The sequence below is a fragment of the Numida meleagris genome, chromosome 23 (assembly GCF_002078875.1).
Source record: "Numida meleagris isolate 19003 breed g44 Domestic line chromosome 23, NumMel1.0, whole genome shotgun sequence".
Taxonomy (NCBI): Eukaryota; Metazoa; Chordata; class Aves; order Galliformes; family Numididae; genus Numida; species Numida meleagris.
In genome coordinates this window covers 2198332-2225667 of record NC_034431.1, presented here as the reverse complement: position 1 = coordinate 2225667, position 27336 = coordinate 2198332, and the positions used below count along the sequence as shown (strand labels likewise).

Sequence of the window (27336 nt, the reverse complement as noted above, 5' to 3'; positions counted from 1 at the left end):
CCCTTGCTCTTTTGCTTCGCCAGCGGCACCGTGACAGCGGCGTCACCTCCACTCACCCCAAGCTCTGTCTCCCCACGCTCCAGTGGAGGAAGACGTGGGGTAATTAACCGGCTGGAAACCATCCAAAGCAATCATTCAAGAGATGATTTCTTTAAGATTACCCTATTGACCCAGGAGAGCACGGCTCTGTCCTTCCTTCCAAGCACACTGCATCCCAATGCCACGGGCTCCATCTGCAACCCCTTCGAGGGGTGACCCCTTTACAAAGCTTGGGGTGGGGACGACCACAGCCATGACCCCGCTCTTCTTCACCTCTCACCAGCTTTTTCAAGTTTCCTGACAACGAGGAAAGAACAATCTCACCCTACACAGTGGTTATTTGTGTTAATTAGCATGATTCCAAGGGCTGACGGTGCACAAAGCCACCGGGCATGCTGCTCCCACAGCATCTCTGTGGGCTGCAAAGGACAGGGATGTCCTGCGACAACTCAGACAGCCATTAAGCAGATGCACACACTGCATCTCCCTGCTCCCTGCTCCTTGCAGAGCCCCTCGGGTGCCACTGCATCCCCATGCCATGCAGCAGCCCATTGCGCTCGCCTTGCCGCCGCCGCAAGATGCAGCCGAGCCGCCCATTATAGCACCATTGTGCCGAGTTTTTAGCTTAAAAGTCCTTGAAAGTTTCCCACTGTGACTAGTCAAACAAGATCTTTTTCACTTTTCCTCTCTTCTGCGCTAACAATATTTATACTCATTTCTTTTATTGAAATCTATCTGCCGCCTGTTCTATTAAAGCCGCCTGAGTGGCAGCTCCTATTCTCCGGGAGCCCGCAGCCCATCTATTCTCCAGACAATGAGGTACAAGCAGTCTATCTTCTATTGTGCTTCCCGGCCTTCGGCTCTCAAATCTCCCATCTCCAAAAGGCACGTCGGAGGCACCGAGATGGAAAGGATGGGGATCCTGGGCTGCACTCCCAGGAGCACCCCACTGCCATCAGGGGAGGTTCAGGTTGGGTATTAGGAAAAAATCTCTTCCCCGAAAGAGTGGTGATGTGGCACGTGGGGACGTGGGCAGTAGGCAAGGTGGGATGGGATGGGCTGGGGTTGGGCTTGGGGATCTCAGAGGTCTTTTCCAACCCTCATGATTCTATGATCCTATGTGGCTGTGACACCTGAGATCACCTGGGGACACTTCTCTTGTCCCCCAGCTCTGCACGTTGTGACTTCAGTGTACCGCTGCTCACACACACGGATGTTTGTGAGCTTCATGCAACTTCTTTGTGAGCAGGAAGAAAAAAAGGAGCGTTAAGCCCTTTGTCTGCAAGAAGTAGTTCATTGGGAAATAAAAGGATTATGGAAATTAATATTTAAAGAAACAAAACACAACAACTCAGGGACCAACCACCCTTGAAGGAGGCTCTAACTCAGGAGCAAACGAGCTGCACAAAGCACGAGTCCTCGCGTTTCGGTGCACACGGAGCTGGGCTCAGCTAATATAGGTGACCCTATAGCACAAGGCTCCTCTCCACCCCCTTCCCCACTGCCACCTGCAGCCCCAGCCCTCCCGTTGCCCGTCTTCCCTTCCTTTCTCCTCCTCCCCACTATTTTTTCCCCGCTGCCGCTCGCAAGGTGAGAGAGGACAGCGTCGCCAGAATGAAGGATTCTCCTGCATGCCCTCTCCCAGCAGCGGCCCTAATTCATTTTTCATGGCCCCTCGCAGTGACAAAAGCCGCTGCTTCTCTCTTGTAAGCGTGCGCCATGCAATAAGTCAAAGCTGATGTGCATTTTCCCCCTGGGTGTCGAAGCTGTGCTTTTGATTTAATTTGTCCTGTTGTTTGGCTCTCAGCCTTTGCCGGCGAGTTCCTTTGGAGAGGCAGCAAGGTAGGGCCCCATACACGCGGAAGGGCTGCCTGACAGATGGGGTACAGTGGGTAGTGTTTAAATAATTTGCTGCGATGATACCGAGATGTTGGAGAGTGACAGATGCTCCCGGAGAAAATCACTCAGACAAAGACACGCATCCTGTTTGCAGGAGCTCGGCTCCTCCATTAAATCCTGTTGCAACTTGGCTTTCCTGGAGCCCGTCCCATTGCTGGCAGCTCTTGTGCTGTCTGGAGGAGAAGCTGCAGAGCGCAAGGCTTGGCCCTGGCTAACACCAAGCAGCGAGCTGCTCCTGTTTGCAGAACACCCCAAAAAACGCCATGCGGGTCTGCAGTCACTATCACAGGCGTGGCAGTGGGGATAACAATGGTGAGAAACCCCGTTGCCCTCCAGTCACAGAATCATTCAGGTTGGAGAAGACCACTGAGATCCCCAAGCCCAACCCCAACCCATCCCATGGTGCCCACTGACCATGTCCCTCAGTGCCACACGCACCCAACACTGCGCTGCAGGACGGAGCACCCCCAGCACCAACCCATCCCTCTGCACCCCACTTTCCTCCATGTTATTCCAAAAAAACCAGCTGCCGGCACCCAGGACCGCAAGGTCCCTCCGGCTGCAAATCTAAACCCAAAGGCTTTCCCTGCAGGAGAAGCTCTTAAGACGTAATTTCAATCCAGAAGCGTTTAAATGGCTGTAACCTCTGCTAAGCTGCATTTCAGCCGCATTAAGAAAATATCCTGAGGATGGGAAGCAAGTGGCATAATGGCATTAGAGTGAAAAAATAAGCATCAAGTGCTGGCTAAATCCATTCAGAGCGCTGGCAAGAAGTCCCACGGATGTGGGAAACTTTCCCTGCGCAGTAAGCCTGGCCGCCAGCTGCTGGGGAATGGGGGATGTTTTCCTATTCACCCCAACTCACCCGGGATGAGGAGCACCCAGCTTGGCTCTCACCCTCTGAACTGGGGCCAGGTGAGGCCGGCTGTTGCCTCTCCGTCATCTTTAGCCCATCTTTATTTTTGCAGACACGCTATTTTCCAGCCCAGTGGCCTCGCTCTGTCCCTCGTGTTTTACGGCGCTGATGTCTCCATTTCTGGAGGATCAGCTGCAGCATTGTGGCTTACAGAGAGCAGCCAGAGAGGTGGGCTCAGTACCTGCGGGGGCCTGGGGGTGCTGTGATCCCACAGAAAGCGGACAGGGAGCGGGGTCTGAGGGTTGCATGGTGCCAGGAACACCAAGGATGGGTGATGCTGGCCCTGGGCACTGGGAGGGACTGGGAATGGGCTGAGCACCCGGCAGGTGGGGTGGGAAGGGAGCAAGAGGCACTGCTCTGCAAGGGAAAAGCCATTCTAAATAACAGCAGGGTAGCACAGGAAGGGGAAAATCCCCTGGGCTACGGCGTTGCTGCAGCTTTAAATTATACCACGGGAAGATAAAAATAAAGGAGAGGGAGACAGAGAGAGAGAGACCGTGAGGAAAAAGAATTGCCATTGTTTTACCAAGCAGATGGGAAAGTTCAGGGGATCAGAAAAAGACTATTATTATCTTGACTTGACCGCGAGAAGATGGGAAAGGAAGAGGCATTTTTTCTCCCTGCAGCAAGGAATGCCATGGCAGGAGTCACTTTAGCAAGGAGCTGGACAGGAACAGTGCTCCACGAGCTGGGCACAGCACTGGGATCTGCTTTTTTGTCCCCTTCCCGCCAGCGGTGACGCTGCCAGATGCTGCACCCTGCATTGCCATTACACAGCTGGGCAGTGGGCATCCATCACCACCTCCAGCTGTGCCACCCTGCCCATGCAGGGCCAGCTGTGCTCCAGATGTGCTCATGTAGCCCCCCCATCCCGCACAGCATGCCTGCGTGAAGCTGAACCAGAAGCATTTCAGCTCCTTGCCCATAGTAGCACATCAGAGATGAGGAAACTCTCTTCCTGCCCATACTTGGGGTAGGGGATGGGCACAGCCCCTGAACCCCTGGTGCTGGCCCAAGCACCAGGCTGAAATACAACCTGGAGCACACACCAGTGTGGTTCTTTCCAAAGAGTCAAGGCTGTGGGACAGGGATGTACGATGGAGAGGTGATGGCCTCAAGATGTGCCAGGGGAGGGTCAGGTTGGATATGAGGAAAAAATCTCTTCTCCAAAAGAGCAGTGCTGCACCAGCACAGCTGCCCAGGGACCGGTGGGATCACCATCCCTGGGGGTGTTCCAGAGCCGTGGGGATGTGGCACCGAGGGATGTGGGCAGTGGGCATGGTGGGATGGGTCAGGCTTGGGCTTGAGTATCTTAGTGGCCTTCTCAAACGCTAATGATTCTATGGAGGAGCTCAGCTTGGCTCCATCAGGTCTCAGTCATTCCTCACCCATCACATCCCTCCTTGCAGTCTCTTCACCACTCCCCAGCTTTGCTCTCCGCCTCTTCAGTGTACTGTGTACATCTTGTCCCTCCTCACTCCACCTCATGGTCTGTCCCTTGGTCCCTAGCCCTTCCCTTGCCACCCTTCCCTTGCCCTGACACCGCTGATCCTCCTGCAGCCGCCTCCTCTGCATCACCCACGCTGTGAGCATCGCACCCCCGGGAGGTGGATCGGGGGCTGGCAACCTGCCCTGCCTAATCCCGCAGCTACTGACTCCTCGTGCACTTAATATTCACGACAGAGAGAAACATTTCACGGCGAATTGGACGCACATTCAACTGGAAATGGAAATTTTATGACTCTTCTCACTCCAAGCCGCAGATTACACCAGCTGAGAAAACATGGAAGCAAATGAACAACCTGTGAACTGTAAAGTATATTAATAATGAAATCACAGCCTGGGAAATGAAGGCTTTATTCTGTTTATATTCTGCTCCATTAATAGAGAGCACTCTCGCTGGCTCCGCCCCATTAGCCAGCAATCTGCACAGAGGAAGAGCGCGAGGCAGGCAGGGGAACGGAGGCATGGGGAGAGGGGACAAACCTCTCAGGAGATGCAACCAAAGCATCTCCCTGCGCTGCTTCCACCTGCGGACACTGGGATGCACTGGGACCAGGTGCCTCATTCAATGTGAGCATGGGGAAGGGAGGGAGCAGAGCGTGATGCTGGGAAGAAGGGCGTGAATTTCAGGTTGGACGTAAGGAAAAACTTCTCTGAAAGAGTGGTGATGCATTGGGACGGGCTGCCCGGAGAGGTGGTGGGGTCACTGTCCCTGGAGGTGTTAAAGAAACGTGTCGGTGTGGTACTGAGGGACTTGGCTTAGTGGGAAATATTGGTGGTAGGCGGATGGTTGGACTGGATTATCTCAGAGTTCCTTTCCAACCTTAACGATTCTATCAGTTTGGGGGAGATCAGCTCTAAGACCACCAGAACGCACCCAGCAAGGTGCTGGCACCAAGGAGGGCATTTTCACAGAGGGTGCTCAGGTGGCTGCAAGCCCTTTCCACTGGTGGGGCACACGGTGGGTGAGATGCTGGTGGTGCTGACCCTATGATCAGAAGAGGACAGATGCACCAAACTCATCGCAACCTTCCACTCCTCCAGGGATGGAGACATCCCTGTACCCCCCAGAAAGCCGCCCCGATGGGGTGGGTAGACCTGGCCCAAGTGTGACACAGCCCGGCCGGGCCCTCTCCTCCCCCAAAACAACTGCCATGGCTTATGCAAAGCGCATCACGGGAGCTAAAACGAGACGAGTTTTCTATAGCTGAAGCGACCTGGTGTTGACAGAATGGGGACGCGTTTCCACAGCTCAGATTTTTATAATAATACCTCGAGGGAGTCTCTGGCAAAGTTTGGCCCAAATATAATTAGTTTGCACAGCTATTAGGGGCTGATAAAAGGTTTTAATTTGTGTGGAGATCTCTCGCATCTCAGACACTCCCGTTCCTTGCTCTTCCTCCGCTTCCAAATGCCAGCTGAGTGAAAGGCGCATCCCGAGCCGGCGACACAAAGCCCTGCATGTACCGGGGAGTGCTCTGATCACTAAAGAAGAGACAGAAAATCTGGCTGTCAGCACGCTGGGTTTTTGTCCGCCTCGTCCCGCACCAGAAACAAATAAACGAAACCCTTCCTCCTGCAGAAAGACGCAGGGATGGGCTGAAATCCGCACAGGGCCGGACCGGGGGATGCTCGGAGGGGTTGTCACGGCGGGCGCCGGGAGCACGTGGAAGCTTCCCCAGCCCTGCTGCTGCTGTGTGCATGCAGGGCTGACGAGATTGTCATGCAAATGGCTCGGCTCGGGAGCGAGACAAATAAATCTCCAATACTCTTATTGCTATCGCTTTGCGCAGGGCCGCAGCTCCCTTGTGCTGGGCACGGCGCGAATGCAGATTGAGGCCTCTTGCAGTGCCACGGGGCCTTAGGAAGGCGGTGAGCAATGGGATGAGCTCGGGGATAGAACCTGGGGTGCAGACAGAGCTGTCTGCTTTTTGCTTGGGAAGAGCTTCCCAGGGCCGCGTGCGTCCCCACATCCCGGGGAACTGAGCATGCTTTGCCTCTGGTGAGGAGGGAAAGTGTGACATTGCAAAGCTATGCTTAGGGAATATGCTGAAGCACAGAGGTTTTTTTTCCCCTCCTTTCTGTAACGGAAAGGCATCGCCTCATTTGTAGCCAGTAGGGGTCTTGTTATTTTTGTACTAAAATGCATCTTGTAAAGGCGGCTGTGCCAAATATGCAAACAAATCAGCTGAGTGGGTTCATTTCCACCATGTGGAGAATCAAAAATATTACTTTTACATATATTGTACACATATAGGTACATAATCTCCTGTTGCTTTGAAACAGCAGGAAGAACAAGGGCATAGCAGTGGAGGGGAAATGCTTAAAAGGGCCATCCACAGCTCAGCACCCAACGTGCATGGTGTGTTACCCAGGATTAAGTCACTCCTACCCCACCTTGCAAGCTGTGGGCACTCCAGGGCTAAATCTTCCCCCTGCTCCTGGCAGGATCCCACTGCTGCTTGCAATGTTTGTGCATGAACTTTGCAAGCCAGCACTGCCGTCACCATGGCCAAAAACTGGTGCTGTGCCACATTGGTACCAATGGAAACAAGCCACCAGTGACCCTTTTCCCAATGGATCTGTCCGGAGCACACTGATTAAGTGCACATCAAAATGGGTGGCAGATTTACAGGTTAACAATGATTTAGTGGAGTGCACTGCAGCCAAATTAATGCCGGCTATAATGTAGTTTACCTCATTAAACAATGCACACCAAGATCCTGTCTGTTGTAAAACAATTGGTCTCTGAAGCCTAGTGTTCATCTTCCAGGGTTGCTGGGAGATAATAAATGGGTAATATTCCGGCGATAATGGTAATGGAGTCACGGCTCAGAGCTAATATTATGGCAAAGCAGTAATTATTTCAACAGTAAACAAGGGGACGGTTGAGCTGCCGACAGGATTGGAGCCTGTTGAAATGCTTCAGTTAATTTAGCTGGAGCCCAGGCCTGCAGTGCCTCCTGGAAGGAGAATGAGGATGTTGGCTGAGCCACTGCAAGATGCCTCTGCAGGCAGTCAGGGCCTCAGTGCTGGAGAAAGGCCACTGAGACCATGGGGACACATGCAACAAGGCGAGGTGGTGTGCCATGTATGACAGAGCAGCCAACCCAGTCCAGCTCAACCCAATCTAATCCAACCGAGCCCAACTAAACTTAACCCAGCCCAGCCAGATTCAACCTAGCCTCACCCAACTCAACCCAACCTAACTCAACCCAACTCAGCCCAACCCAGCCTCACTCAACCCAACCCAACCCAACCCAACTCAACCCAACGCAATCTCATGATGCAGCTCTGGGTTGGCTCTCTGCTCCAACTAAAGGAGGCCCAATTCCCTTCCTTTAAGTACTGCTGATGTTAGCCCACACAACATATACAAAAGTTCTTCTTCACAGAGAGGGGCTCAAACTCCTCCTCTCCCCAGGGCTGTAGTTGGCTCTGGTGTTTGCTCAGCGCAAGAAGATTCACACAGCTACATTCCCTCCCTGTCATCTAAATACAGACAAGAAAGGTGAGACAGGTGCATTGGCCTCCTCCAAAACCTACTGAACCTTCAACAGGAGCTAAGAGACAGTGTAAAAACACAAGATCCAGGAGGAACACAGCAGCAGCCTTGCAGAAATCAGCTGCTCTCTGTGACAGCCATTTCCCTGTTAAAATGACCAGCAGAGAGCACAACCCTCTGTTATTAAGTTAAAGTGGTGACTTGAGGCATGGTTACAGGGAGCCTTCCCTGAGGACAAGGATTCCCCTTGCTTCTCTCAGTGCCTCCTGTTCAGGCTCCAACCCAGCATCCCAAGGCATCTCCTGCCTGCAGTCCAGAAAGGATCTGAAAAGATTAGAGGTAGCAAACAGTGCGCTCAATGGACAAACAACTGATGGGAGGGGATGTGTCCCTTTCCTGGGGACATGCAACTCCTCAAGCTGGATGTTTTTTCAGCAGCTTTTCCTCCTGTTTTAAGCCCTGCCAAGAGCCAGAGAGAATCAATATATCCAAATATACCACACTTCTCCCAGAGTCCCTTCGCTGCTTTGCTGCTGATGTATAGACAGACGATCTCGAGAGACCTCTGCCACATTAGGCCACCATGTCTCATCTATCTTAAGTGCATATACAAGCTGTGATTACTCCCACGCCCAAGCACCTCACGTCCTGAATGCATTTAGCCTCCTCTCAGCCCTGCCAGGCAAGGGACTGCTGTCTCACTTCTCCCAGGGAGGAAGCAGAGGTTAACAGAGCTGCTCACTGAGGACAGCTGGGTCATGGCAGGATGGGGCCCTCCAAGCATCACATCCCCCTCGAGGTGCTGCCTGTCCCAGCAGCAATGCAGCACTGCTCTGGTGGGGCAGGGCTGGGCTCTGTGTGGGCTCCTGCTTTCATTGCCGAGCCTAATCCTAAGATTAATGAGGGATTCCCGCTATAAAGACCTCTTGATCAGCCCTCTTATGAGTAAATACACCGTCAAGCCAAACCATAATGTTTTCCTACCCTGGCAGCCTCCTGTCTTAAGCCTTACACCAGAATCCATCATACGACAGCAATAATCAAACAGCAATTAGACAAAACCATGGCAGAAAAGTCTATCAAGGGTTGTTAAGGATGACGAGTTGGATGCAGCCCCTGGCTCTGGATGGCTGTGCGCCCTTGGTGCCGCTCACTCCAGTTCATCAGCACTTTTCCTGAGCTTAACAGGAGGCAAGACAAGTCTCGTGCCTGCTGCAGGGATGCATCTGTTCACCAAGAGAGGAAAACCAGACCGACAACATGGCAATCACCATGACAACATCAGAGTTACCCAAAAAATAAATAAAGAGCCCAGTAACTATGGAAACACCTGCGTGACCAAAACCACACCATTAACTGGAAGGTCTCGCCATCATTTACAGATGGCATCAGCACCGTGGTGCTAGGACCATAATACATCTGAAGCCTTCAGAACTATGAGACAATTCACCCTGCTGGGAACATCTCTCTCGACTGACATCCCAATGGGCTTGGCACAGGGGATGGAGCTGGCCCGCTGTGTGATGGAGCTTGGCTTCCCAAATGGGTTTTCTGCCAGGTGCTGCTCCCAAGCCCCTTGTCACACCTGTGGCTTCTCAGCAGAGCCCTGAGATGGAGGAACATGGGTCTGCACCCACCCTTCTTATTCCATTTCAGCCTGAGCATTGACAGGAGACAGGTGGCTGGGAAGGGACTGCAGTGGGATGGATCACTGGGGAGTTGAGCTGCTGTGATGTCAATCCTCTGGGAAACCAGCCTGCATGCTCCTCCAGTGAGCAAACACTCTTATTTGCTCCATTTCCCACCAAGAACCACAGAGCAGACTGAGAGCTGCCAAGAAAATAAGCTGCTGTGCAGAGGAGCACTTGTTGGTGCAAGTATGGGAAGCAGCTTCTCCAGCTCCAGCATGGCAGCAGCCAGCTTTGGGTCCTGGTTCTCTAAATCACAGCATCTCCTCCCAGGGAGCTTGCCATCACCTTGGCATCTTCTACAGCACCTCTGCACACCTGCCTTGGCTCTTACTTCAGTCCCTATACTTCAAATCCTTGTCTCCTGTATGCATGCTGAATTGGAAATGGGGAAACAGAGCATCCCTAGAGCCAGGGAGAGGAACAGGAGCTACAAGCAGCCACCAGAGCTGTCCTGGGCCATCCCTGTGCTCGGCACCCTCCTCTGTCAGGCAGCCAGAGCCAGGTAAATCTTTGCAATCATTTGCTCTCTTTGAGCTTTGAAGGTAGAATGCCTAATCATGGCCAAAATCGAGTAAGAGCTGCTGCTGCAAATTACACAGCACCACAGGTAATTTCTGATTAGCTCACTCTTCCTCTCGTGATGCATCCTCAGTTTCCATAGCAGCTAAGTCCTAAGTAAAATGGAAACATCTGGTTCAAGCGCAGGTAAAGATTCCCTGGGGAAAGAAACCTGCAGGATGGCAGCAAACAGAGAAAGCAGCCCCTGTGAAAGTGAGAGGCACCGGGAGCCGGGAGCCTGGTTAGGAGAGGATGGATGGGCGCAGGGGAGGAAGGCAGCGAGAGGCAGGGAGTGGGAGAGGAGGGTCCTGGGGTCAGGAGGGATGAGGGATGGAGCAATGGCTCTTTCAGAGGCTCCTGTCAAGAGAGAAGGGTGAGATGGCACCGACTCCGCTTGCTCTCTGCCGGGGCCATGGAAGAGGGATGGATCTGGCCCAGCAACTTGTACAGTGCAGGCAAAGAGTAAAACCCAATGGAGCTGCACTGAGACAGCGCAGCCACCCCCTGGCAGCTGGACAAAGGGAGTTGATGCTGTGCCATCCGTCCCTGATGCCACCAGGACACCCCCACGGAGAACACGCGTGGTGTGGGGCAACAGCCCACGTCAGGGTTAGAGGTGGCTGAACACAAGCACTGGGATGGGGGAGGAAGATGAAGGGGGTGGCTCCCCCAGCCCCACATCTCCCCCAGCTCATCAGTGAGAACCTCACAGCCCCCTGGAAACACCAGGGCAGCAGAACACAAAACAGCCACCCCAAAACAGTGAGGAAAGCATTCTGAAGTAATACAGCCCCGAACGGGTGTGTACGGGAATTCACTTCCCAGCAGTCCCACCCACACAGTTCTGCTCAGGGTTTGCTTTCCAATTAACAAGGCTACCAATTAATGCTCCGCGTGTTTTCTTGTTGCTCTGCACCATTTCCAGCCCCTCTTTGATGCGACGTGCGAGGTTCCCCGGGGGGCTCTCAGCACGCAGCCCCGTGCCACACGCAGCCACCCGCTGCGGCAGCCCCAGCACTCCCAACACGCAGCACAACCCCAACCTGGAAACCACCACCAAACCTCCACGCAGGGAAAAAAAAACAAACCGTAATTCCTCTCCCAAGCCAGCAGGTTGGATATTTCCCTAACAAACCCCCCCCACTCCTGCACCCAATCGCATCCTTTCAGTGCACACTGCGTTCTCTTTGCGACTTCAGCACCAGGCGAAGCAGCCAGCAGCACCTCCCAGCTCTTCTCGGGGTATTTTGGGTGACGTCTGGCTCTTACCTTTGGGCGAGATGTGTCTCCAGGTGATTGTGGGGTCTGGCCTGCCCGTGGCTATGCAGGTGAGGCTGACGTTGCCACCTTCATTGATGGAGATGTCGGATGAGATCTCGGTAATTTTCGGCGACACTGCAGCGACACAAAGAGGGAAACACAAATGTAACCGGACAACACTCTCAGAGACGCGGTCTGATTTTGGGGTGGTGCCATGTGGAACCAGGAGTTGGACTCAACAATCCTTGTGGTCCCTTCCAACTCGAGATATTCTACAATTCTACAGTCCTGTGGCTTAAATCTGCCACCCTGGTGCAACAGGAGCTCCTAGGCGTGCACATGGCACGGGTCCAGACCCAAAGAGGGGACATAGGAGAGAAAGGGGCTGATGGTGGGGAACAGACAAGGAGCAAGTAAGGTATTCCCCAGCCAGCTACTGCTCCCAAGGACCCCGTCCCTTTTTGTCCCCATCTTGGCTGCTGCACGCACACCGAGCCGCAATGACTGCAATGGCCTTGCACGCATTGCCTCTGCTGTGCAGGTAAGTAATTTATTGATCCGTAAAGCACTCCAAGACGCTCTGGAAGGGATTATGTCATGCCAGTGCCGTGCAATAAAATAAGAAATGATGGATTTTTTGTGAACATGAGGGTGATTTAGGGTTTGTAGTTGGAAGTGTAGTTAAAGTACATTTTAAGTGGAAATCAAGGTGGGTAATGAATTATTCCCTGTTTTGAAGGGCTTCTGGGAGTTCATTTTTTTGCTGCTCTGGGCATGACGGCTAATCTGCTCATCATGCACAGGACGACAAGGGCGGATCAGACGGTCCCAGAACGGTGGGCAGGACAGCGGCCCTGAAGGCGACACCAAAGGAAATATTAAAATTCATCAGTGTCATTAAGCCCAGCGTGAGGGCACGCGTCTCCCGGGATGGCCAGGCGGGAGATGCTCTGCCAACAGCCGTGTAGTCCGTGGAGATTCAATTAATGACAAAGTGCTACAAGTGGGGAGAAACCAAGAAACCGATGCGTGCTTCCCACAGCTGAGCTTTTGGGATCGCACAGGCCACGGAGGTTTGAGCGCTGCTGAAGGGATGAGCAGCGCTGGAGCAAAAGGCCCATGGCTGCCCAGGGAGTGAAGGGGTCACCACCCCTGGGGGTGCCCCACAGCCGTGGAGATGTGGCACTGAGGGATGTGGGCAGTGGGTAATATTGGTGGAGGTGGACGGTTGGACTGGATGATCTCCGAGGTCTTTTCCAACCCTATTGACTCTAGGATTCTACGGACCCCAGCTGTCGGTCCCGCACAGCGAGGACGTTATCTGCCATCTCCCATGCAATGCACACCGCACCACGGAGGAGCCTTGGCGATGCTTTTAATTAACGGATTCGCATCACTCATATTTGGCTTGCTGTGCGGAGCTCACTGAGACTGGCAAACACTAAAGTCAGCCTTCGCATTGTGATTCTGGTGCCGCACACAAGGATTTGCATCAACGCGGGCGACGGGACGGAAATATGCAATCAAATTAAACGGCCAGATTCTAAAAACATAATTAAAACAAATTAAACTCGGGTTACCACCTCTCCCGAAAATGCATCCTGAAGGGCATCGCATCCTCCTCCTCCCCAGCAGAGCAGCACCAGCGCTCCTGCAGAGGGTCTAACGATGCTGGGGATGGGCAGGGGAGGTGAAACAATGGTGACGTCCCTTGGCCAAGCAATGGGAGAATTTGCAGCACTGCAGGACAAGTGTAAATGCAGCTTTTGGGAAGGGCCCATGGTCATACTCCAGCAATGCACTGCAGCCTGCCCGGGACGAGGTGGAAGCTGGGGGAGCAGGCGAGCGACAGCGTCAGCAAAGTCTTTAGGAAACACTTAAATGAAAAGCGGTAGGATTTAACACGACAGTTATTGTATGCTAATTAAACGTTTGAATAATTAACCACGCGCACTATGTAAAATGCCTTTCTTGAGACTTAGCAGGTACGTCGTAAGGCTTTTACTACACAAGAGAGGGAAACTTCAATAAATAAGTGATCGCAAGTATATATTTAACATTATTTAACGGCCACCGGTGCTGCCATTCCCTCTGCATTAAAGGCTTTACCGTCAGTCAGCATTGCCACAGCACCAGGGCAGAGGAGAAATTCCTTCTGCTGAGCGCGGGACGCAGATGGAGCTGCGCCCCAATGGGAATGAATAAATAAATAAAGCTAAATAAATGCCGGCTTCCCAGGCGGGAACCTCTCCTTGCGGGCAGCCCTTTTGTGTTCAGCATCTCTCCTGCTCAGGAGTGATTAAACATGGCAATGTTGGCCAAGCTGCTCCAGTGACACAGCGCAGATTTCCCCAGAGGCCGGCTGGTGTTTCATCGATCTGAATTCTGCTTTTTCCCCCCCTTTTTCTTGCCCCAGTGATGGGAAAGGTCTCCGCACTGTGCCGAACTGCGAGCCCACAGCTCGGCCGGACTCGCATGCACGGAGTCCCTGGGACAGAAAGCAGCGTGCTTAAATATTTAACCAAGCCATATGGCACGTTACACACTCAGGGTGTTCAGTCAGGTGATAGATGCCTGTGCTGCTCCAAGCATATGCACTTGCCTACACAGATGTATTCCCCGACTTGTGCTGTGTGCGCACGCACCCTCCTGCCCTTGGCACAGGCTGAACCTCCCAACATCCATCCCAGAGCCAACACAGGTGCAAACGCCCCTGCACGCAGCCTGCAGCAGCCAAATGCAGCGCTGTGCACAGATGCTGAGTCCCTGCACCGCATCCAGCTCTTATAGCTCATCCCTGTTGGCACCCAGCCCAGGGTCTGGAGCAACCTCACCACTGGAGAAGGAGACCAGCATGAACCTGCAAGGGTGCCTGCAATGAGGATCTGCATTTTTTGGCTCAGCGGCCTAAATCCTGTCCAAGACAGGAGATGGGGCTGCAGCATCTCTGCCTGCTACCTATGCATGGGGTATTGCTGGAGAGAGCAGCTCGGGTGCACCCAAGGAGTCTCCTTGAGCCCAGCATCACCCCCACTCCATGAGCACCGCGGAGCTCCAGCAGTGCCCACACCAGCAGCCTGCCAGCGAGACAGACTCTGCTGGTAAGGCTTGCTTCCCCCTCATAAAACATGCAAACCTCCATCCTCCAGCACGAGCAACATCTGCTCCAGATCAAAGGCAACAGCAAAGAACATCCATAAAAGCATCTTGAAGCAAGAAAAAGAGGGAGGCTCAGACTTGCGTTCTGCGGGCGATCTGTGATGTGCACTGGCAGCTTCCTGAGCATCAGGCTGCCGGAGCTCGTGCCTTTACTAACAGCCTCTTTCCGCTGTTACCCACAGACTTCTCCGTGTTTTACAGTGCACTGCTACCAGGACCCTGCTGCTGGGAACCCAAGCCCCGCTCACTGCACTGCAATGTGTTACACCGAGCCACACTGCTGCACCAACAACCGAGGGACACCAGGGCTGGCTGGGACAGGGTGCAGGGACCCCCACACCAAACTGTTCCCTAGAATCATTCGGGTTGGACAAGACCTCTCAGATCCCCAAACCCAACCCCAGCCCACCCCACCTTCCACAAGACCAGCACAGCTCAGGAGCTGCGCTGAGGATGTCCACAGAGTAGGAGTAAGTGAAAGCATCCTCAGAGCCTGCTTCCAGTTACGCTGCTGGGCCATGCAGGCTTGTATATAAAAAGCTTCCAATTTCGGGTGCAGACCCTACCCTAGGTCTGCACATTCCCTTGGCTCAGCTTCACTGAAGGGCCCAGCCCCCCCTGCACAAACCTGGCACCAAGAGAGGAGCCGGGAAACGAAGAGGACATACATAATGACCTTAATAAGCAATTAATAAATAACTAATGGCAATTGCTCGTTTTAAAGCAAGGCGTAATGAGATGTGTCATACAGCACTGAGATGTAACTAAATGATTTCCCGAGCAGAGAACGGCTCCTATTGCAGCAGAGCTCTCCGAGCTTGGAGGACACCAAATTTTTTACACCCGTCTCTGCAGCAGGTTATATGGCAAGGCATCGAAATAACTCAGAGGGGGAGGGGGGGAAAAAGACGTTTCCAATCATTCATTAGCAAAGTATTTGTGAACGCAGGTATAATTCACAGCATAAGCCGCAGGGCTTCTGCAGACAAACTTTATAGCTAAGTGCCAAAAGGGAGCCCAATCTGATTCCACTTACGACAGCATAAATCTGCGCTGCTCCTGCCGTCGTCAACAAGGGATGTGCCAGAATAAACACGGCACAAAAGCAGAGTCAGGTCTCAAGCACCAGGATTCTTTTCTGACTTGGAGGTGGGTGCAGGTCGTCTGCCATTAGGCCAAGCAGCCTGAGCACTGGGTTGCCTGCTTTTGAGGCTCTAGAAGGATCCTGGTCTTTATGCTCCCATCTGCTCCACGGAAGGGAGAAACATTTGAAACCAAGCCCTACATCCAGGTCTGGGAGACCCGATTTCTGCTTTCACATTATGGTGTCCAAAGGAGGTTAGAATCACAGAATCATTGAATCGTTTGAGTTGGAAGGGACCTTAGAGGCCACCTGGTTCCACTCCCTGCAATGAGCAGGGACACCCACAGCTCCATCAGAGCTCAGAGCCCCGTCCTCTGACCCTGGGTGTCTGCAGGGATGGGGCATCCACCAAACAGTGGAACTGCACTGGACGCTTCCTTCCCTAAAATGAGTCTAATGACGCAGATCTCCTTCATAAACCACTTCATGCCTCCCATGCTGAAAAAAAAAAAAAAAAAAAGAAAGAAAAATGAAAACTGTAAGAAGGAAGTTTTTATATTGTCAGCCATGAAGAGATGCAGCTGAAGAAAGCCTGCTCGACAGATCAGCTCTCTGTCTAGACAGATCTCATTTTCGGCTCCACGCCCGCTGCACCGAGCTAGGATCTAGTTTTCAGCTTCTGCTTTTTGCCCCCAAGTCACCTGGGATTCCCCCTGCCAGACAAGCAGCGCCTCATGAAAAGCAGAAAATTGAAGGATCTCCGAGCCTGAAGACGCCCGCGTCATCTTCCCGGCATCGCTGACACCTCTCATCACAGCACCGCACGCAGCCACCTCCGCGGCCATCAAAATGACAGCGACGTGGGGACACCGGGGGCTGCAGGGTCCCCCGGGCGCTGCCGGAGGCTCCGCCGGACCCCGGGGAGATGTCACCGCGCGGGGACGAGCGCGCCCGGCAAAGTTTGAAGACGATGCCTCGCTAATACAAAGCTTGTCAAACCCATCACCTCCAAATGCTGAACGTCTTTATTAGATTCCTTTATCTCCCCCCGAGATCGGAGGGACACGGCGAGACGATTCTCAGCGGAGATGTCATCATCCAGAAACTAATTAAAGGCTGCGCGGGAAGCCGGGCCACGCGCACTCTGGAGAACAAAACGCATTAGCAACCGGAGTCGGGAAAAATATTACAAGTGAACTTCAGATCAGAGAAGGGAGAGCGAGGGATTTGACAACAGCTCTCCTCTCCCTGCTTCTCCCCTGCTTGTCCTCGATAGCCGTCCCCTAGCAGAGCCGGGAGCCTGGGAGCTGATCCTGCCTCGTGCTGGATGCTGGAGGATGCTGGATCCGGGTCACGCCCCGGGAGAAAATGAACATTTGGATTTGTGGAATTTCCTTTTTTTTTTTTTTTTTTTTGGTCGGAAAAGCTGCTTGCTGCCTGTCGCTGGGCTGCAGAGGACGGCTCGATGCCTGCGCCCTGCTCTGCACGGAGCAGTGACGGGCAAAAAAATAGGGAGGAAAGCAAGGAAGAGAAAGGTGCAGCACATGATAAGATGCCCAGAAATGATACGATATTAAGGTGTGACAGGATAGACAGAGTCTGTGGACATAGGAACCACAGGTGGAGAGAGATCTGCATGAGGACAGTCCTCCTCACTACACCCTACATGCAACTGTGGCTCACGTCAACTGAGATGCATGCAGCATCCTGCTAAGACCACAGAGCAGCTTCGTTTGGAAGGGACCTTAACGATCATCTAGCGAAACCTCAGCTCTTCTCCCCATTTCCTGGTCATGCAGGACACTGGTCTTGCACCAGCCCCCCAGTACAGCCCCCAGTGCTCCCCATTCCAGGATGGGCAATACGTGTGCCTGAGCCTGCTGAGCCAGCCCACACCACTTCCCTTGTAGAGAGGAACGCGCAGGAACAAAGAGCTCCAGCATCCTTCCCAACGATAAATCAGATGCTCTAATGCAGCCCGCATCTCCAATGAATATAGGGCAGGTGTCTCTGAAGTGAAGTATTAGTTAAAGTGATGCTCTTTAAATTACATTTCGGCTATTTCAAGCAGACAGGTTGTGTGTGGGTTGTTTTTTTTTTTTTTTTTTTTTTTTTTTTATGATCTATCTAGAGGCTTAAAAAGACACAGAGAGAAATAAATCTCCCTTCCATTAAAAACACACTATGCTCTTGCATATTTGTTCTTATCTTCGCGCTCTCCTCCGCGCTCCCTCTCCCTCGACTCAGGCACAAAATAAGTGGTTCTGATTACTCTTTCCACACCGACACTGATCTCCTTGCAGGAGCCCAGGGACGGCTGCAACGCTTCCAACCTCCACGCTCACTGCGATTCACAGCTTCAATGGGGAACTGAAGGAAAGCCCCGAGTTCGGGCTGAACTGCTGCTGCGGCCTACCTAAATCTCCTCCTCTGTGTGTGTCCCTCTGGCCTCTTCTATCGACTTTCGTCCCTCCTGCCCTCTCTGCGACATCTTTCACTGTTCTACGGGCTGTGCCAATGAGACACAATAATGCAGCACGTCCTGTGGGGTCAGATGGAAGCAATCCCAAACCACGCAGCAGCCATAAACCTCGCGAGGCGCGGGAGGCACGCATGGCCATGTCCTCACATCCCCCATCTGCCTACAAAGCCTCGCGCCATTCCTCCCCGCTGCCGGCAGCGGCTCTGCTTGCTGCTATTTTTCCTCCCCGTGCCTTGGCATCCCCAAATAATTGCTCTTCCTGTGCTTCCACCCCAAGCTCCATCAATTTCAGGAGCCTCCTCAATCCTCCTCAATCCCTTTCCTTTCGCTCGCGTTCAACTCCGGTGAAAAATAAATGGACTGGGCAGGGAGCGTGGCCCTATTATCTTCTGATTAGGAGGTCTCGAGGCCAGTGCTGCTACTGCTGACCAGCCCCTGTGCTCGCCTGCTCACGAAGCACGAGGTCAGCAGTGCCCTGCAGCCTCACCAGAGCCGTGGGCGAGGTGATTTATGCCTCCAGATGCCGCCGTTCCTCCTGTCTCCTGGGAGCGCATTGCTCAGCATGCAACCCGCCAGCGCATCCATCATCCGGGCTGGGGCAGAGCTGCCATCCCACAGCCTCCCCGTTCCATCTTTCTGCACTTCTCTGCACAACCTGGAGCTTGTGCTCCCTCCTCAGGAGCTGCACGAGTCCCCACGCTTTCCTTGCTCATCCCATGGAGCGTCTCTGGTCTTGCACAACTTGAGACCATTACTTCTCACCCTAGTTCTTGCGTGATGACCCACACCATCCATCCCACACCTCCTCACCCCTTAGCATGTCCTGGGAAGAGAGGTCCTAATGGTTAGCCCTCCAGGTTCAGCGATGCTGGAGGACAGGTTGGTCCCTGCTGCCTCAATTCGCCTTGATGTGCATAGAGCTCAACGCGGTGCTGCAGGTGCTCAGTACCTGTGCACATCACCATGTTCATTTCTTGGGCTCTGCCAGCTGTGTTGGCGCTAACCCTATTGTCACAGCACCCCCACAAGTTATGGGAGTGCTACTATTACAGATGGGGAAATGAGACCCAAAGAGCAAATGGCCCAAAAGTGCCCATTAGGATTGATGCTCACCCAGCACCTGCTTTCCTTCCAGGCTGTGCTGAGCACAGCGAGATATCCACACACGGAGGTGCAATTAAAATTTCATCAAGTAATTTCTACCCACATATGCAAAGTTGGACGGAGTTAAAAGCAAAGGAAGAGGAGGGAGCGACGGCACCGGCAGGCAGGGATGGCAGCGTGCTCCGCGTGCGCGGGGGCTGTGCTCATTTTCCATGAGGAACGTGCCTTCATTTCCCATTTCTCCTAAGTGAAACCCTCGAGCCTTCGTCTTGGCCACCCTCGCGCCTCTGAGAAAGCCCTAAAAGCCACAGGGAGCTATCTTCCCCCAGAGCATCCTTTAATTTTCCTATTTGTCTTGCTAATGCCCAGCCTCACCGCCAGTGCTGCCTATTCCCCTTGCGCTCGTGCTTTCCACGGAAGGAAGGAATATTTTTACCCCTTCCTTCCTACTCCTCCTTCCCTTCCATTTAATCATTTTGGAGGCTCTTTCTCCAGAGCTTCCTTTCTTTCCTCTTCCCCTTTCATTTCTAAAACCTGCGGTTCTCAGATTCAGAATCATTCCTGTTTTTAACTTGGCTCGAGCCTCTTTAATTAAGTTACTTTCCATTATTTTTTATCTAGTCCATTTGTCTACATCCCCCTCACCCTCCCTCATTCTTCCCTTCCTCCCCAAGGCAGGCTGGGTATGAAATCTTACATTTCCATTTGGCTAACAATCACTTTGAATTTTTAAATGCTATTAAATTGGATCACACCGGTCACTGGACGGGAGTTGTCGAGCTGTGATATTTACTTGCGCCAGTCAAAGGGAAATGAAATTGCAGCGGAGCAGGGGGAGGCGAGGGGGGAGCGCAGATTTATTCTGCCCGCGGTACTCGCAAACAGGCACAATCCCTTTGGATTTTAGAGCGAGTTCAAAGGAAACTCTTACGCTCAACCATGAATGTATTGTAATGTCTTTAATAAATCAATTACTTGTTGGCAGGGAAGTGTCACTGCATCTCCAATCCTTGTAATCACCTCCGCCTTGCTGTGTTTTAAGGGCTGGAAAAACCACCGAGGTGGAAGGGGAGCCGGGGGGTAGGGCAAAAAGAAGGGAAAAAAGCAGAGAAAAAAGTTCTGCATCGTCTGGCCAAAAAAAAAAAACCACCCAAAAACAACAAAAAAGAGAGAGAAAATGAAAGCTTCAGAAAGACACATGCTCCCTTCTGCTGCACGTTACTCAGGGGCAGGATTTGCGCTCCCGCCTCCAGGAGGGTGCCGGTATTCCAATTTCACTAAAAGAGGCCTTTTTACGCTGGAAAATTTGCTAAAAAGCAGGCGAGCAGGATTTGATTACAAAGCAGTCCCGGCCAAATCCAGCCCCTCCTCCTCTCTCTCTGCTGACAATATCCTCCCCTCCACAACAACAATAATCTGAGCACAAACAGACACAAAGCTTTTCAGAAAGTAATGAACTCCGGCTGGAGCCAAGGCAGGAAGGGTTTAATGTTTAGCTCGGAAAGCTTGGCGAGGCCATCAATTATATAGCCCTGCTGCTGAAGGAGCAAAAAATATTATTTCAGACAGACATGGCCAAGAAGAAAAGATAGGGAAGGAAAACACGGCAAGAAAGAATTAATTCCGTGAGCAAAGTGTCGGCAAAAGAGGAGCAGGATGGAAGCTGGAGCTCTCAGGATGGAGCGAGTGAGGGATTGCAGAGGGCACAGCATGGAAAGACATCTCTACTGGGGAGAGTAAGGGGAGCCCTTGGGGCATCTATATGGGGCAGCTACATGGGGCATCTATATGGGGCTGCCATCTTCACCGCCTCGCCCCACATTTTGATCCAGCTCCATCATTAGGGCCAAGAAACCCACACCAGAAATACTTCGAGACCTGTATTTCATAGATTCATAGAACCAATAAGGATGGAAGAGACCTCCAAGATCATCAAGTCCGACCGTCCACTCATTTCCACATCCACTTCCCAAAGGTCACACTTCCCCATCTTTCCTCAAGGCTCTTTGCCTTTTTGTTCCCCACTTGCCATTTTTCCTCCCATCTCCTGTAAATCTTTCTTCCTCACTGCACCAAAGGAACAGAAAAGCAAAATAAAGCCAGCAGGACGAGAGCACAAAGCTCCCAGCACACGTTCCCCCCAACCCCCAATCTCATTTTCCAAGTTTCAACCTCTCCAAAGCAAAAATGCCCCTTTCCCCCCCTTCACTCTCCCATAGGCTCAGTGACCCCTCCAGCCCGTCCTTAAGCTCGCGGATATTTGTCGAGCTTTTCCAGCAGCTGTTCCCTTGGCCTCTCCTTTATCTCCAGCATTGTGTTCACATCTGCTTCCCACTCTGCCTCCTTTTCCCTGCCGCTGGGAGCCGGGTTTTAAATCACTGCTCAGCGCTCCGGCTGCCAGATGCGGATTTCACACTGCCCAGCATGCTCCATTTGGATAGGTATCCAAAGGCCGTGCGCAAGCTCCTCTGTCTCTTTTTTTTCTCTTCCCCTCCTCCCTTTTGGCCGCAGAGCCAGCTTGGCTCGGGATCCATGTTCTGACACCTGGTTGCTGGCAGCTCGCAGCCCTGGCACCGATGCGCTGCGTGCGGCTCCGCGATAGGGATGGGGAGGGCAGCGCGACCCAGCCGGGCTATCAGGGATGTGCTGGTGGCCGTCCCTGCATGGGCTGGCAGCTGTCCCACCACCGTGTCCCCATGGCTTCGCTTCGAGGTTTGGTCGAGCCCGGCTCCGGGATTTGTGCGCTAGCAAAGCGCAGCTCTGGACAGCATCGCGCAGGAGATGCGTTTCAGGAGATGTGCTCAGGACAAGACATCGCCATCTGCAGCCTCACTCCCTGCCTTCGAGCGAGGCGATTTTGGCAGAGCAACGCAGCAAAAGCCCCGGGGAGCAAACAGACGGGGGCACACGGGAGGATGCCGCGCTGCTGCTCATCACAAAACTCCTCTTTTGGATTGCAGTCTCTCTGTGCTACCAAAACAAGCGAGGGTGGCACTCTGTAGCACACAGACTGACTTCCCCAAAACTCATTTGCCATCTTCTCATTGCAGGACTGCTCCCCTGGTCCCCCAGGGTCCCCGCAGCCACTGCCATGTGTATCGCAATGGCGAAGGCAGCACCAAGCAGACCAAACCCACTACAACAGACTGCTGCTGCTGGACCCGACTCCGGGGGGACTGGCCAGAAAATCAGCTCTAAAGGCCAAAAAGAAGAGCCAGATTAAAGTATCAACTCAGAATTTATGCTCAGGACTTAAGGTTTAATAATGCAACAGAAAATCAATATTTAATAAAGCAAATGATGGAGAAAAACAGTGAATGGGAGATGAGCTGCTGCTCCTGTTTTCATACATGTGAGTCCCGGAGGAGCCCGGTTGGCAGGATGGATGTGACACCAGATTGCCACGCGAGCTGGCACACGGGGCGCGAGGTCCCACCGCTTCCAACCGTGGTGTCATGGGGCTCACAGGTCTTTTATTAAAGGACAAACAAGGAATTAGAGCAGTGGTCAGAGTCCAAATACCCATGGACAGCAATCAAATGCTGATGCACGAGGGGAGCCAAGCAGCTGCCTTGCTGAGCGGGCCCAGATTTGCACTTGGGATGGAGAAACGCAGGCAGACGGGCAGCACCGTGCCCAGGCTCCAAACGCACCGAGCGGGGTTGGCCAGGATCTGCTGACAAACAGGGGGAGAGCAGCAGGGCTTGGAGCATCGAAACCTGCCTGCCAAGCCAGGATGCTCTCCTGATGTGCAGGAGAGGGGATGGGGGTCGTAATTGTGGGGTAGCAGTGAGCACGCTGGCCATCACGCTGCCTGCCAGGCACGGTGACAAAGCGAGCACACAGCGAGCATCGAGGGATGCGACAGGGATGCGGGGACAGAGCAGTGGCTCTGACTCCCTCCCCTGGAGCTGGGAGCAAACTGCACTCTGTGTGCGTGGCATCGGGATGCTGTCCTGTGCCTGCACACAGCGCTGACACACCTGTGTCCCTCTGCTGCGTGCTGCAGATTGAGAGCTGCCTTAAAAATGCACCCAACTCCTACAAGTGCATCCAAACCTGATACATGCATCCATGCCCTGCAAATGCATCCAAGCCCTACAAGTGCACTCAAGCCACACAAATGCACCCAAGTCCAACAATTGCATCCAAATCCTACAAAGGTACCCAACCTATGCTAGGGCCTCAAAGCACTTGTTCAGATTTGGGGTTCTTACTCAAGAAACTGGATGCTGCTTGCTTGAGCCGTACTGAATCCCACTGCTCCCATGCTTGGTGCTGCACAAAACACCGATGCCCGATGCTGAGCTGCAGAGCACTCCCCAAAATGACCACCAATGCAATACCAAATGCCCTGCAGAGGTTCTCTCTCTCCCCATCCCCCTGTCCCATCTCCGACACTATGTCCACCCATCTCTACCCCAGAGATGAGTTGTGCTGCTAGCTAGCAACAGGGTGAGCTTTCCCCATGCTGAAAAATTTCCTTTCCCCATGCCCACCCAGGCAATGGTGAGTGCCACCCGCGATGCACAGGGCTCACCCACGGGTGCAGGAGGAGGGGAGCTGCAGCCTGCTGGACGCAACCAGTGTGACTCAAGATGCACAAGGCTATGCCCATTGCATCCCATCCCCTTGGGCAAACCCAGCGTTGCAAAGTTTGGGGACTCAGGGTAAGCCCTCCCAGCGTGGCTCACGCAGTTACAGGTGCTCAGCTCTCCCCAGTGCCCTTGGACAGAGCCCCTCCATCACCGCAGCGTGCCGGGTTGCCTGCCTGGCCCTGCGGCGCGGCCATAATTTGTAGCTTGTGCTGGGATCCTTCACGATGAAAGATGACATATAAATATAAAACGTTATCGCTCCATAACAGCCACATGCTATAAAACGCCGGGCAGAAGGATCTGGAACTAGATGGAGGCAGTGCTTTAAATCCTTCCCCGCAGAGTTACTACCGCTAAAACAACCGCCCTGCTCCAAAGAGCTCCGGCACCGAGGGGGAAGAAGAAAGGCTCCGAGAACAACGCCCGACCGCGGAGCTGGGCGAACGGAGAGACTTCACAGCACGGTGACCTCCCCGTGCCAACAACCCCGGGAGCTACAACACGGCCACACCGGCCCCATCTCCTCCACCCACCCCCCGCCGCGCCGCGCGGATGCCGCTGTGTTACTATAGGAACGATACGATGCCGGGCCCCGTGTTCCCCTACAGCGAGTTGACTCGGCCGCCGCGGTCGCGATAACGGCGCTGTCACCGCAGCGGCATCACACTGTTGAGGTCTCGCTGTTCTCCCCTTAATTTTATTGTCGTAAGATTAAATTGCAATAATGTTATTGAGCCGCCATTAGCGTTGCCACGGTAACAATAACATTAAGGCAGCGCTATCGCGTTACAGCGGTCCTGCCGCTCCGCCGCAAATATTTTAATGTAGTAAAACAAAAGAGATGACTGCAGTAACACGAAATGGCAGCGACCTCATTAACCCACCGCCGGCTTCAGCAGGCTGAACTGTACTTTGGGACCCGTGCGTGGCGGTGGGGAGATGCTCATCTCCTTTGGGAGGCATCCTATGGGACGGCGGAGGATGCCTTGTGCAAGGGGTGAACCCAAGACCTGCAAGACCCCAGACCTGCAGAAACCCAGCGTCCTCCTCCAGCTCTGCTTGGACAGCTGAGAGATTCTGCAGAGCGTTTGCAGAGCTGCTGCTGAATGGCTCCAGGTGATGCAGGTGACCTCCCCCCTGAAAGCCTTTGCAGAGGACGGGTGAATGGAGCTGCTGGGAGCTTGCGTGAGCACAAAGGCTCAAAGAGGAGCAGGCTCTTGCTTTGCAGAGAGGAGTGACCCCAGGGTGACCTATGTGTCTCCTCGGGAGTAGCAAAGAGTTGCACTGAGCTCGCCTCACCGCCAGCAAAGCACGCACGGCTGAGGCTGGGAGGGATGGAAATAGGGGGAGCTACAGGGTGCTGGGAGGTGGGAATGGCCCCAGCGGGATCACTGCATGCCCCCATGTACCTGGGATGTCACAGCACTGTGGTGCAGGGTCTGCATTCACACTGCTTAGAGCAACCTGCTGGATTCCAGCGTTAGCAGTTCGCCAGGGGAGAAAAGCAGAGAAACGACTCGCAGCCTTGAAGTACGCGAGGAAGAAAAGCATGCAGGAAATGAAAACTGTTTGCGTCCTATGAATCACTGCCTCTTCCTTCCCCTCGCCCCAGTCTCCTGCCAGTTATCTCTGTTTGGGAGCAATGACGTTCTCTACTGGGCACTCGTTTGCTTTTGGCCCTATCCCTCCCTCCTTCCTCCTGCAGCCCTGGCTCTGGAGCAAGCAAGCACGCAGGCAACCTTCTCTTCATTGCTTTCTTTGTAACAGGGACACTGCTTAATGCACCCAAATACCGTTCACCTCCCCATCCCCTCCACTCTTTATTCCCTGTGCCACTGCCCCCAGGAAGGAGGATGCACTCCAGGACACGTTCCTAGTGGAGGCCAGCACACTTGGTCCCTCTAGCACCAGGAGAGCCCGAAATTGCAGCGAGGGCAGGGACCAGTGCTCGGTGCAAGTTCTGGAGTCTGTTTCCCCCCCATCCTGCCCCACGCTATAATTGCTAATTAATAATAACACTCTGCTCTCAGATAGCGCATTCCATCTTCAAAGACCTCCGTTGACATTACCAAATTAATCCTCATCAACCCCCCCTGTGAAGTAGGTGACAATTATTATCTCTGCCTTGCAGATGTTAAATTGATTTGCAAAGGGGTCAAGTGACTCTTGGGGCCCGTGACAGCCCGCCCAGCCCCAAGCTGGGTACCCGGCCACTTGGGTTCAACCTGAGGGTTAAACCCCCAAAATCCCATTTCTTGCTCCAAGAGAAGTGACCAGACCCAGTGACCAGCCCTCATCATGAGGAAGCATCCCCATCTGCCCTGTTTTACCTGCAAGCTGCCTTTGGACAAGAGCAACTCCAGCTGCAGGGTCTGATCCTCCCAGCCTGCACTACCACGCGAACCCTTCCTCGCCCACTCTGGTGCCAGGCAGCCAGCAGCAGTGCCCTCAAAAAGTTATTCCCAACCTCCCATGAGCCAAAGGGGCTTACAGCATCAAAGGAAAATTAATTGAGCAGAGTTCAAGGCTTGAAACAAAGCCGGGGCGGGGCTGTGAGCCCCATCAGCTGCTTTATCTCTCCAGAACACACCTTGGCAGTGATGCTGTGGGGTGACAGCGCTGCATGGGGCAAGGTGCCACTCCAGTGCCAGCTCCCATCCCTGGGCACTTGTGCCCGCTGCCCCCGACTCTAGCAAACAGGTAATTAGTTCCCATACAAAGGCAGGGATTTGCAGATTAAGGCCAGCCCAGGAAGGAGTGGGAAAACTCATTTACACCAAACAAAAGGGGAGGGGTGATTACTTGCAATGGTGACAACAGAAAGAGCCAGATAGGGCCAAAGGAAGTGATAAAGCAACGGAAAGTGCTAATATCCCCCAGTTGCATTCCCCTTTTCATTTTCTTTTTCCTGCTTTCTTTCTAAGCACTAAAATTCCACCATTTTCTATCATGCAAATTCGCGTGTCTAAGTGAGATTAAACTCCGGCAGCACCGTGCCTCCTTCACCAAGTCCATTTCCAGCGCCGAGATAAGGCCAACTTTCCATAATGCATCTTACAAGGCAGTGGGAGTGTTGTGCAGGCGCGCGCCGGAGACGGCTTATTATCAATACAAATAAGAGCTTTCCAGACACCGTCCTCCTCCTCCCTCTCCTCTCGCTTTTCAGCCCAGCGACCTGGAGAACAGAGGCTTAAATAGCTGGAGTGCCCTGGGGGAGAGGGAGAAGGAGCTGTGTGTTAAATAAACCCACGTGGGGAAGGAGGAGAGGAGAGCGTTACTCTTCAAAGGTCAATGGGGCCAATCTGAAGCCTTCTTCTCTGCCCTGGGTTTGCACATCTCTCTACGCGCAGAGCTTGCTCATAGAATCACCGCGGAATCATTCTGGTTGGAAAAGACCTCTAGGATCACCACGTCCAGCCCCAACCCATCCCAACGTGCCCATCGACCACGTCCCTCAGTGCCACATCTCTTAAAGCTGCTCTTTAAGGCCCCTGGGGACGGTGACCCCGCCACTCCCTGGGCAGCCTGTGCCAATAAC

General features: G+C 53.3%; 1 protein-coding gene across 6 annotated transcripts in view; it reads right to left on the bottom strand.

Moving 5' to 3' along the window:
- LOC110387644 (protein CEPU-1) overlaps window positions 1–27336 on the bottom strand; it is a 320486-nt gene that overhangs the window by 10713 nt on the left and 282437 nt on the right. For all 6 annotated transcript variants that reach the window (XM_021375988.1, XM_021375986.1, XM_021375989.1 and 3 more), the window contains one exon: window positions 11381–11506. In XM_021375988.1, coding sequence (XP_021231663.1) covers window positions 11381–11506 — 126 coding nt within the window. The remainder of the gene's footprint in view (window positions 1–11380; window positions 11507–27336) is intronic.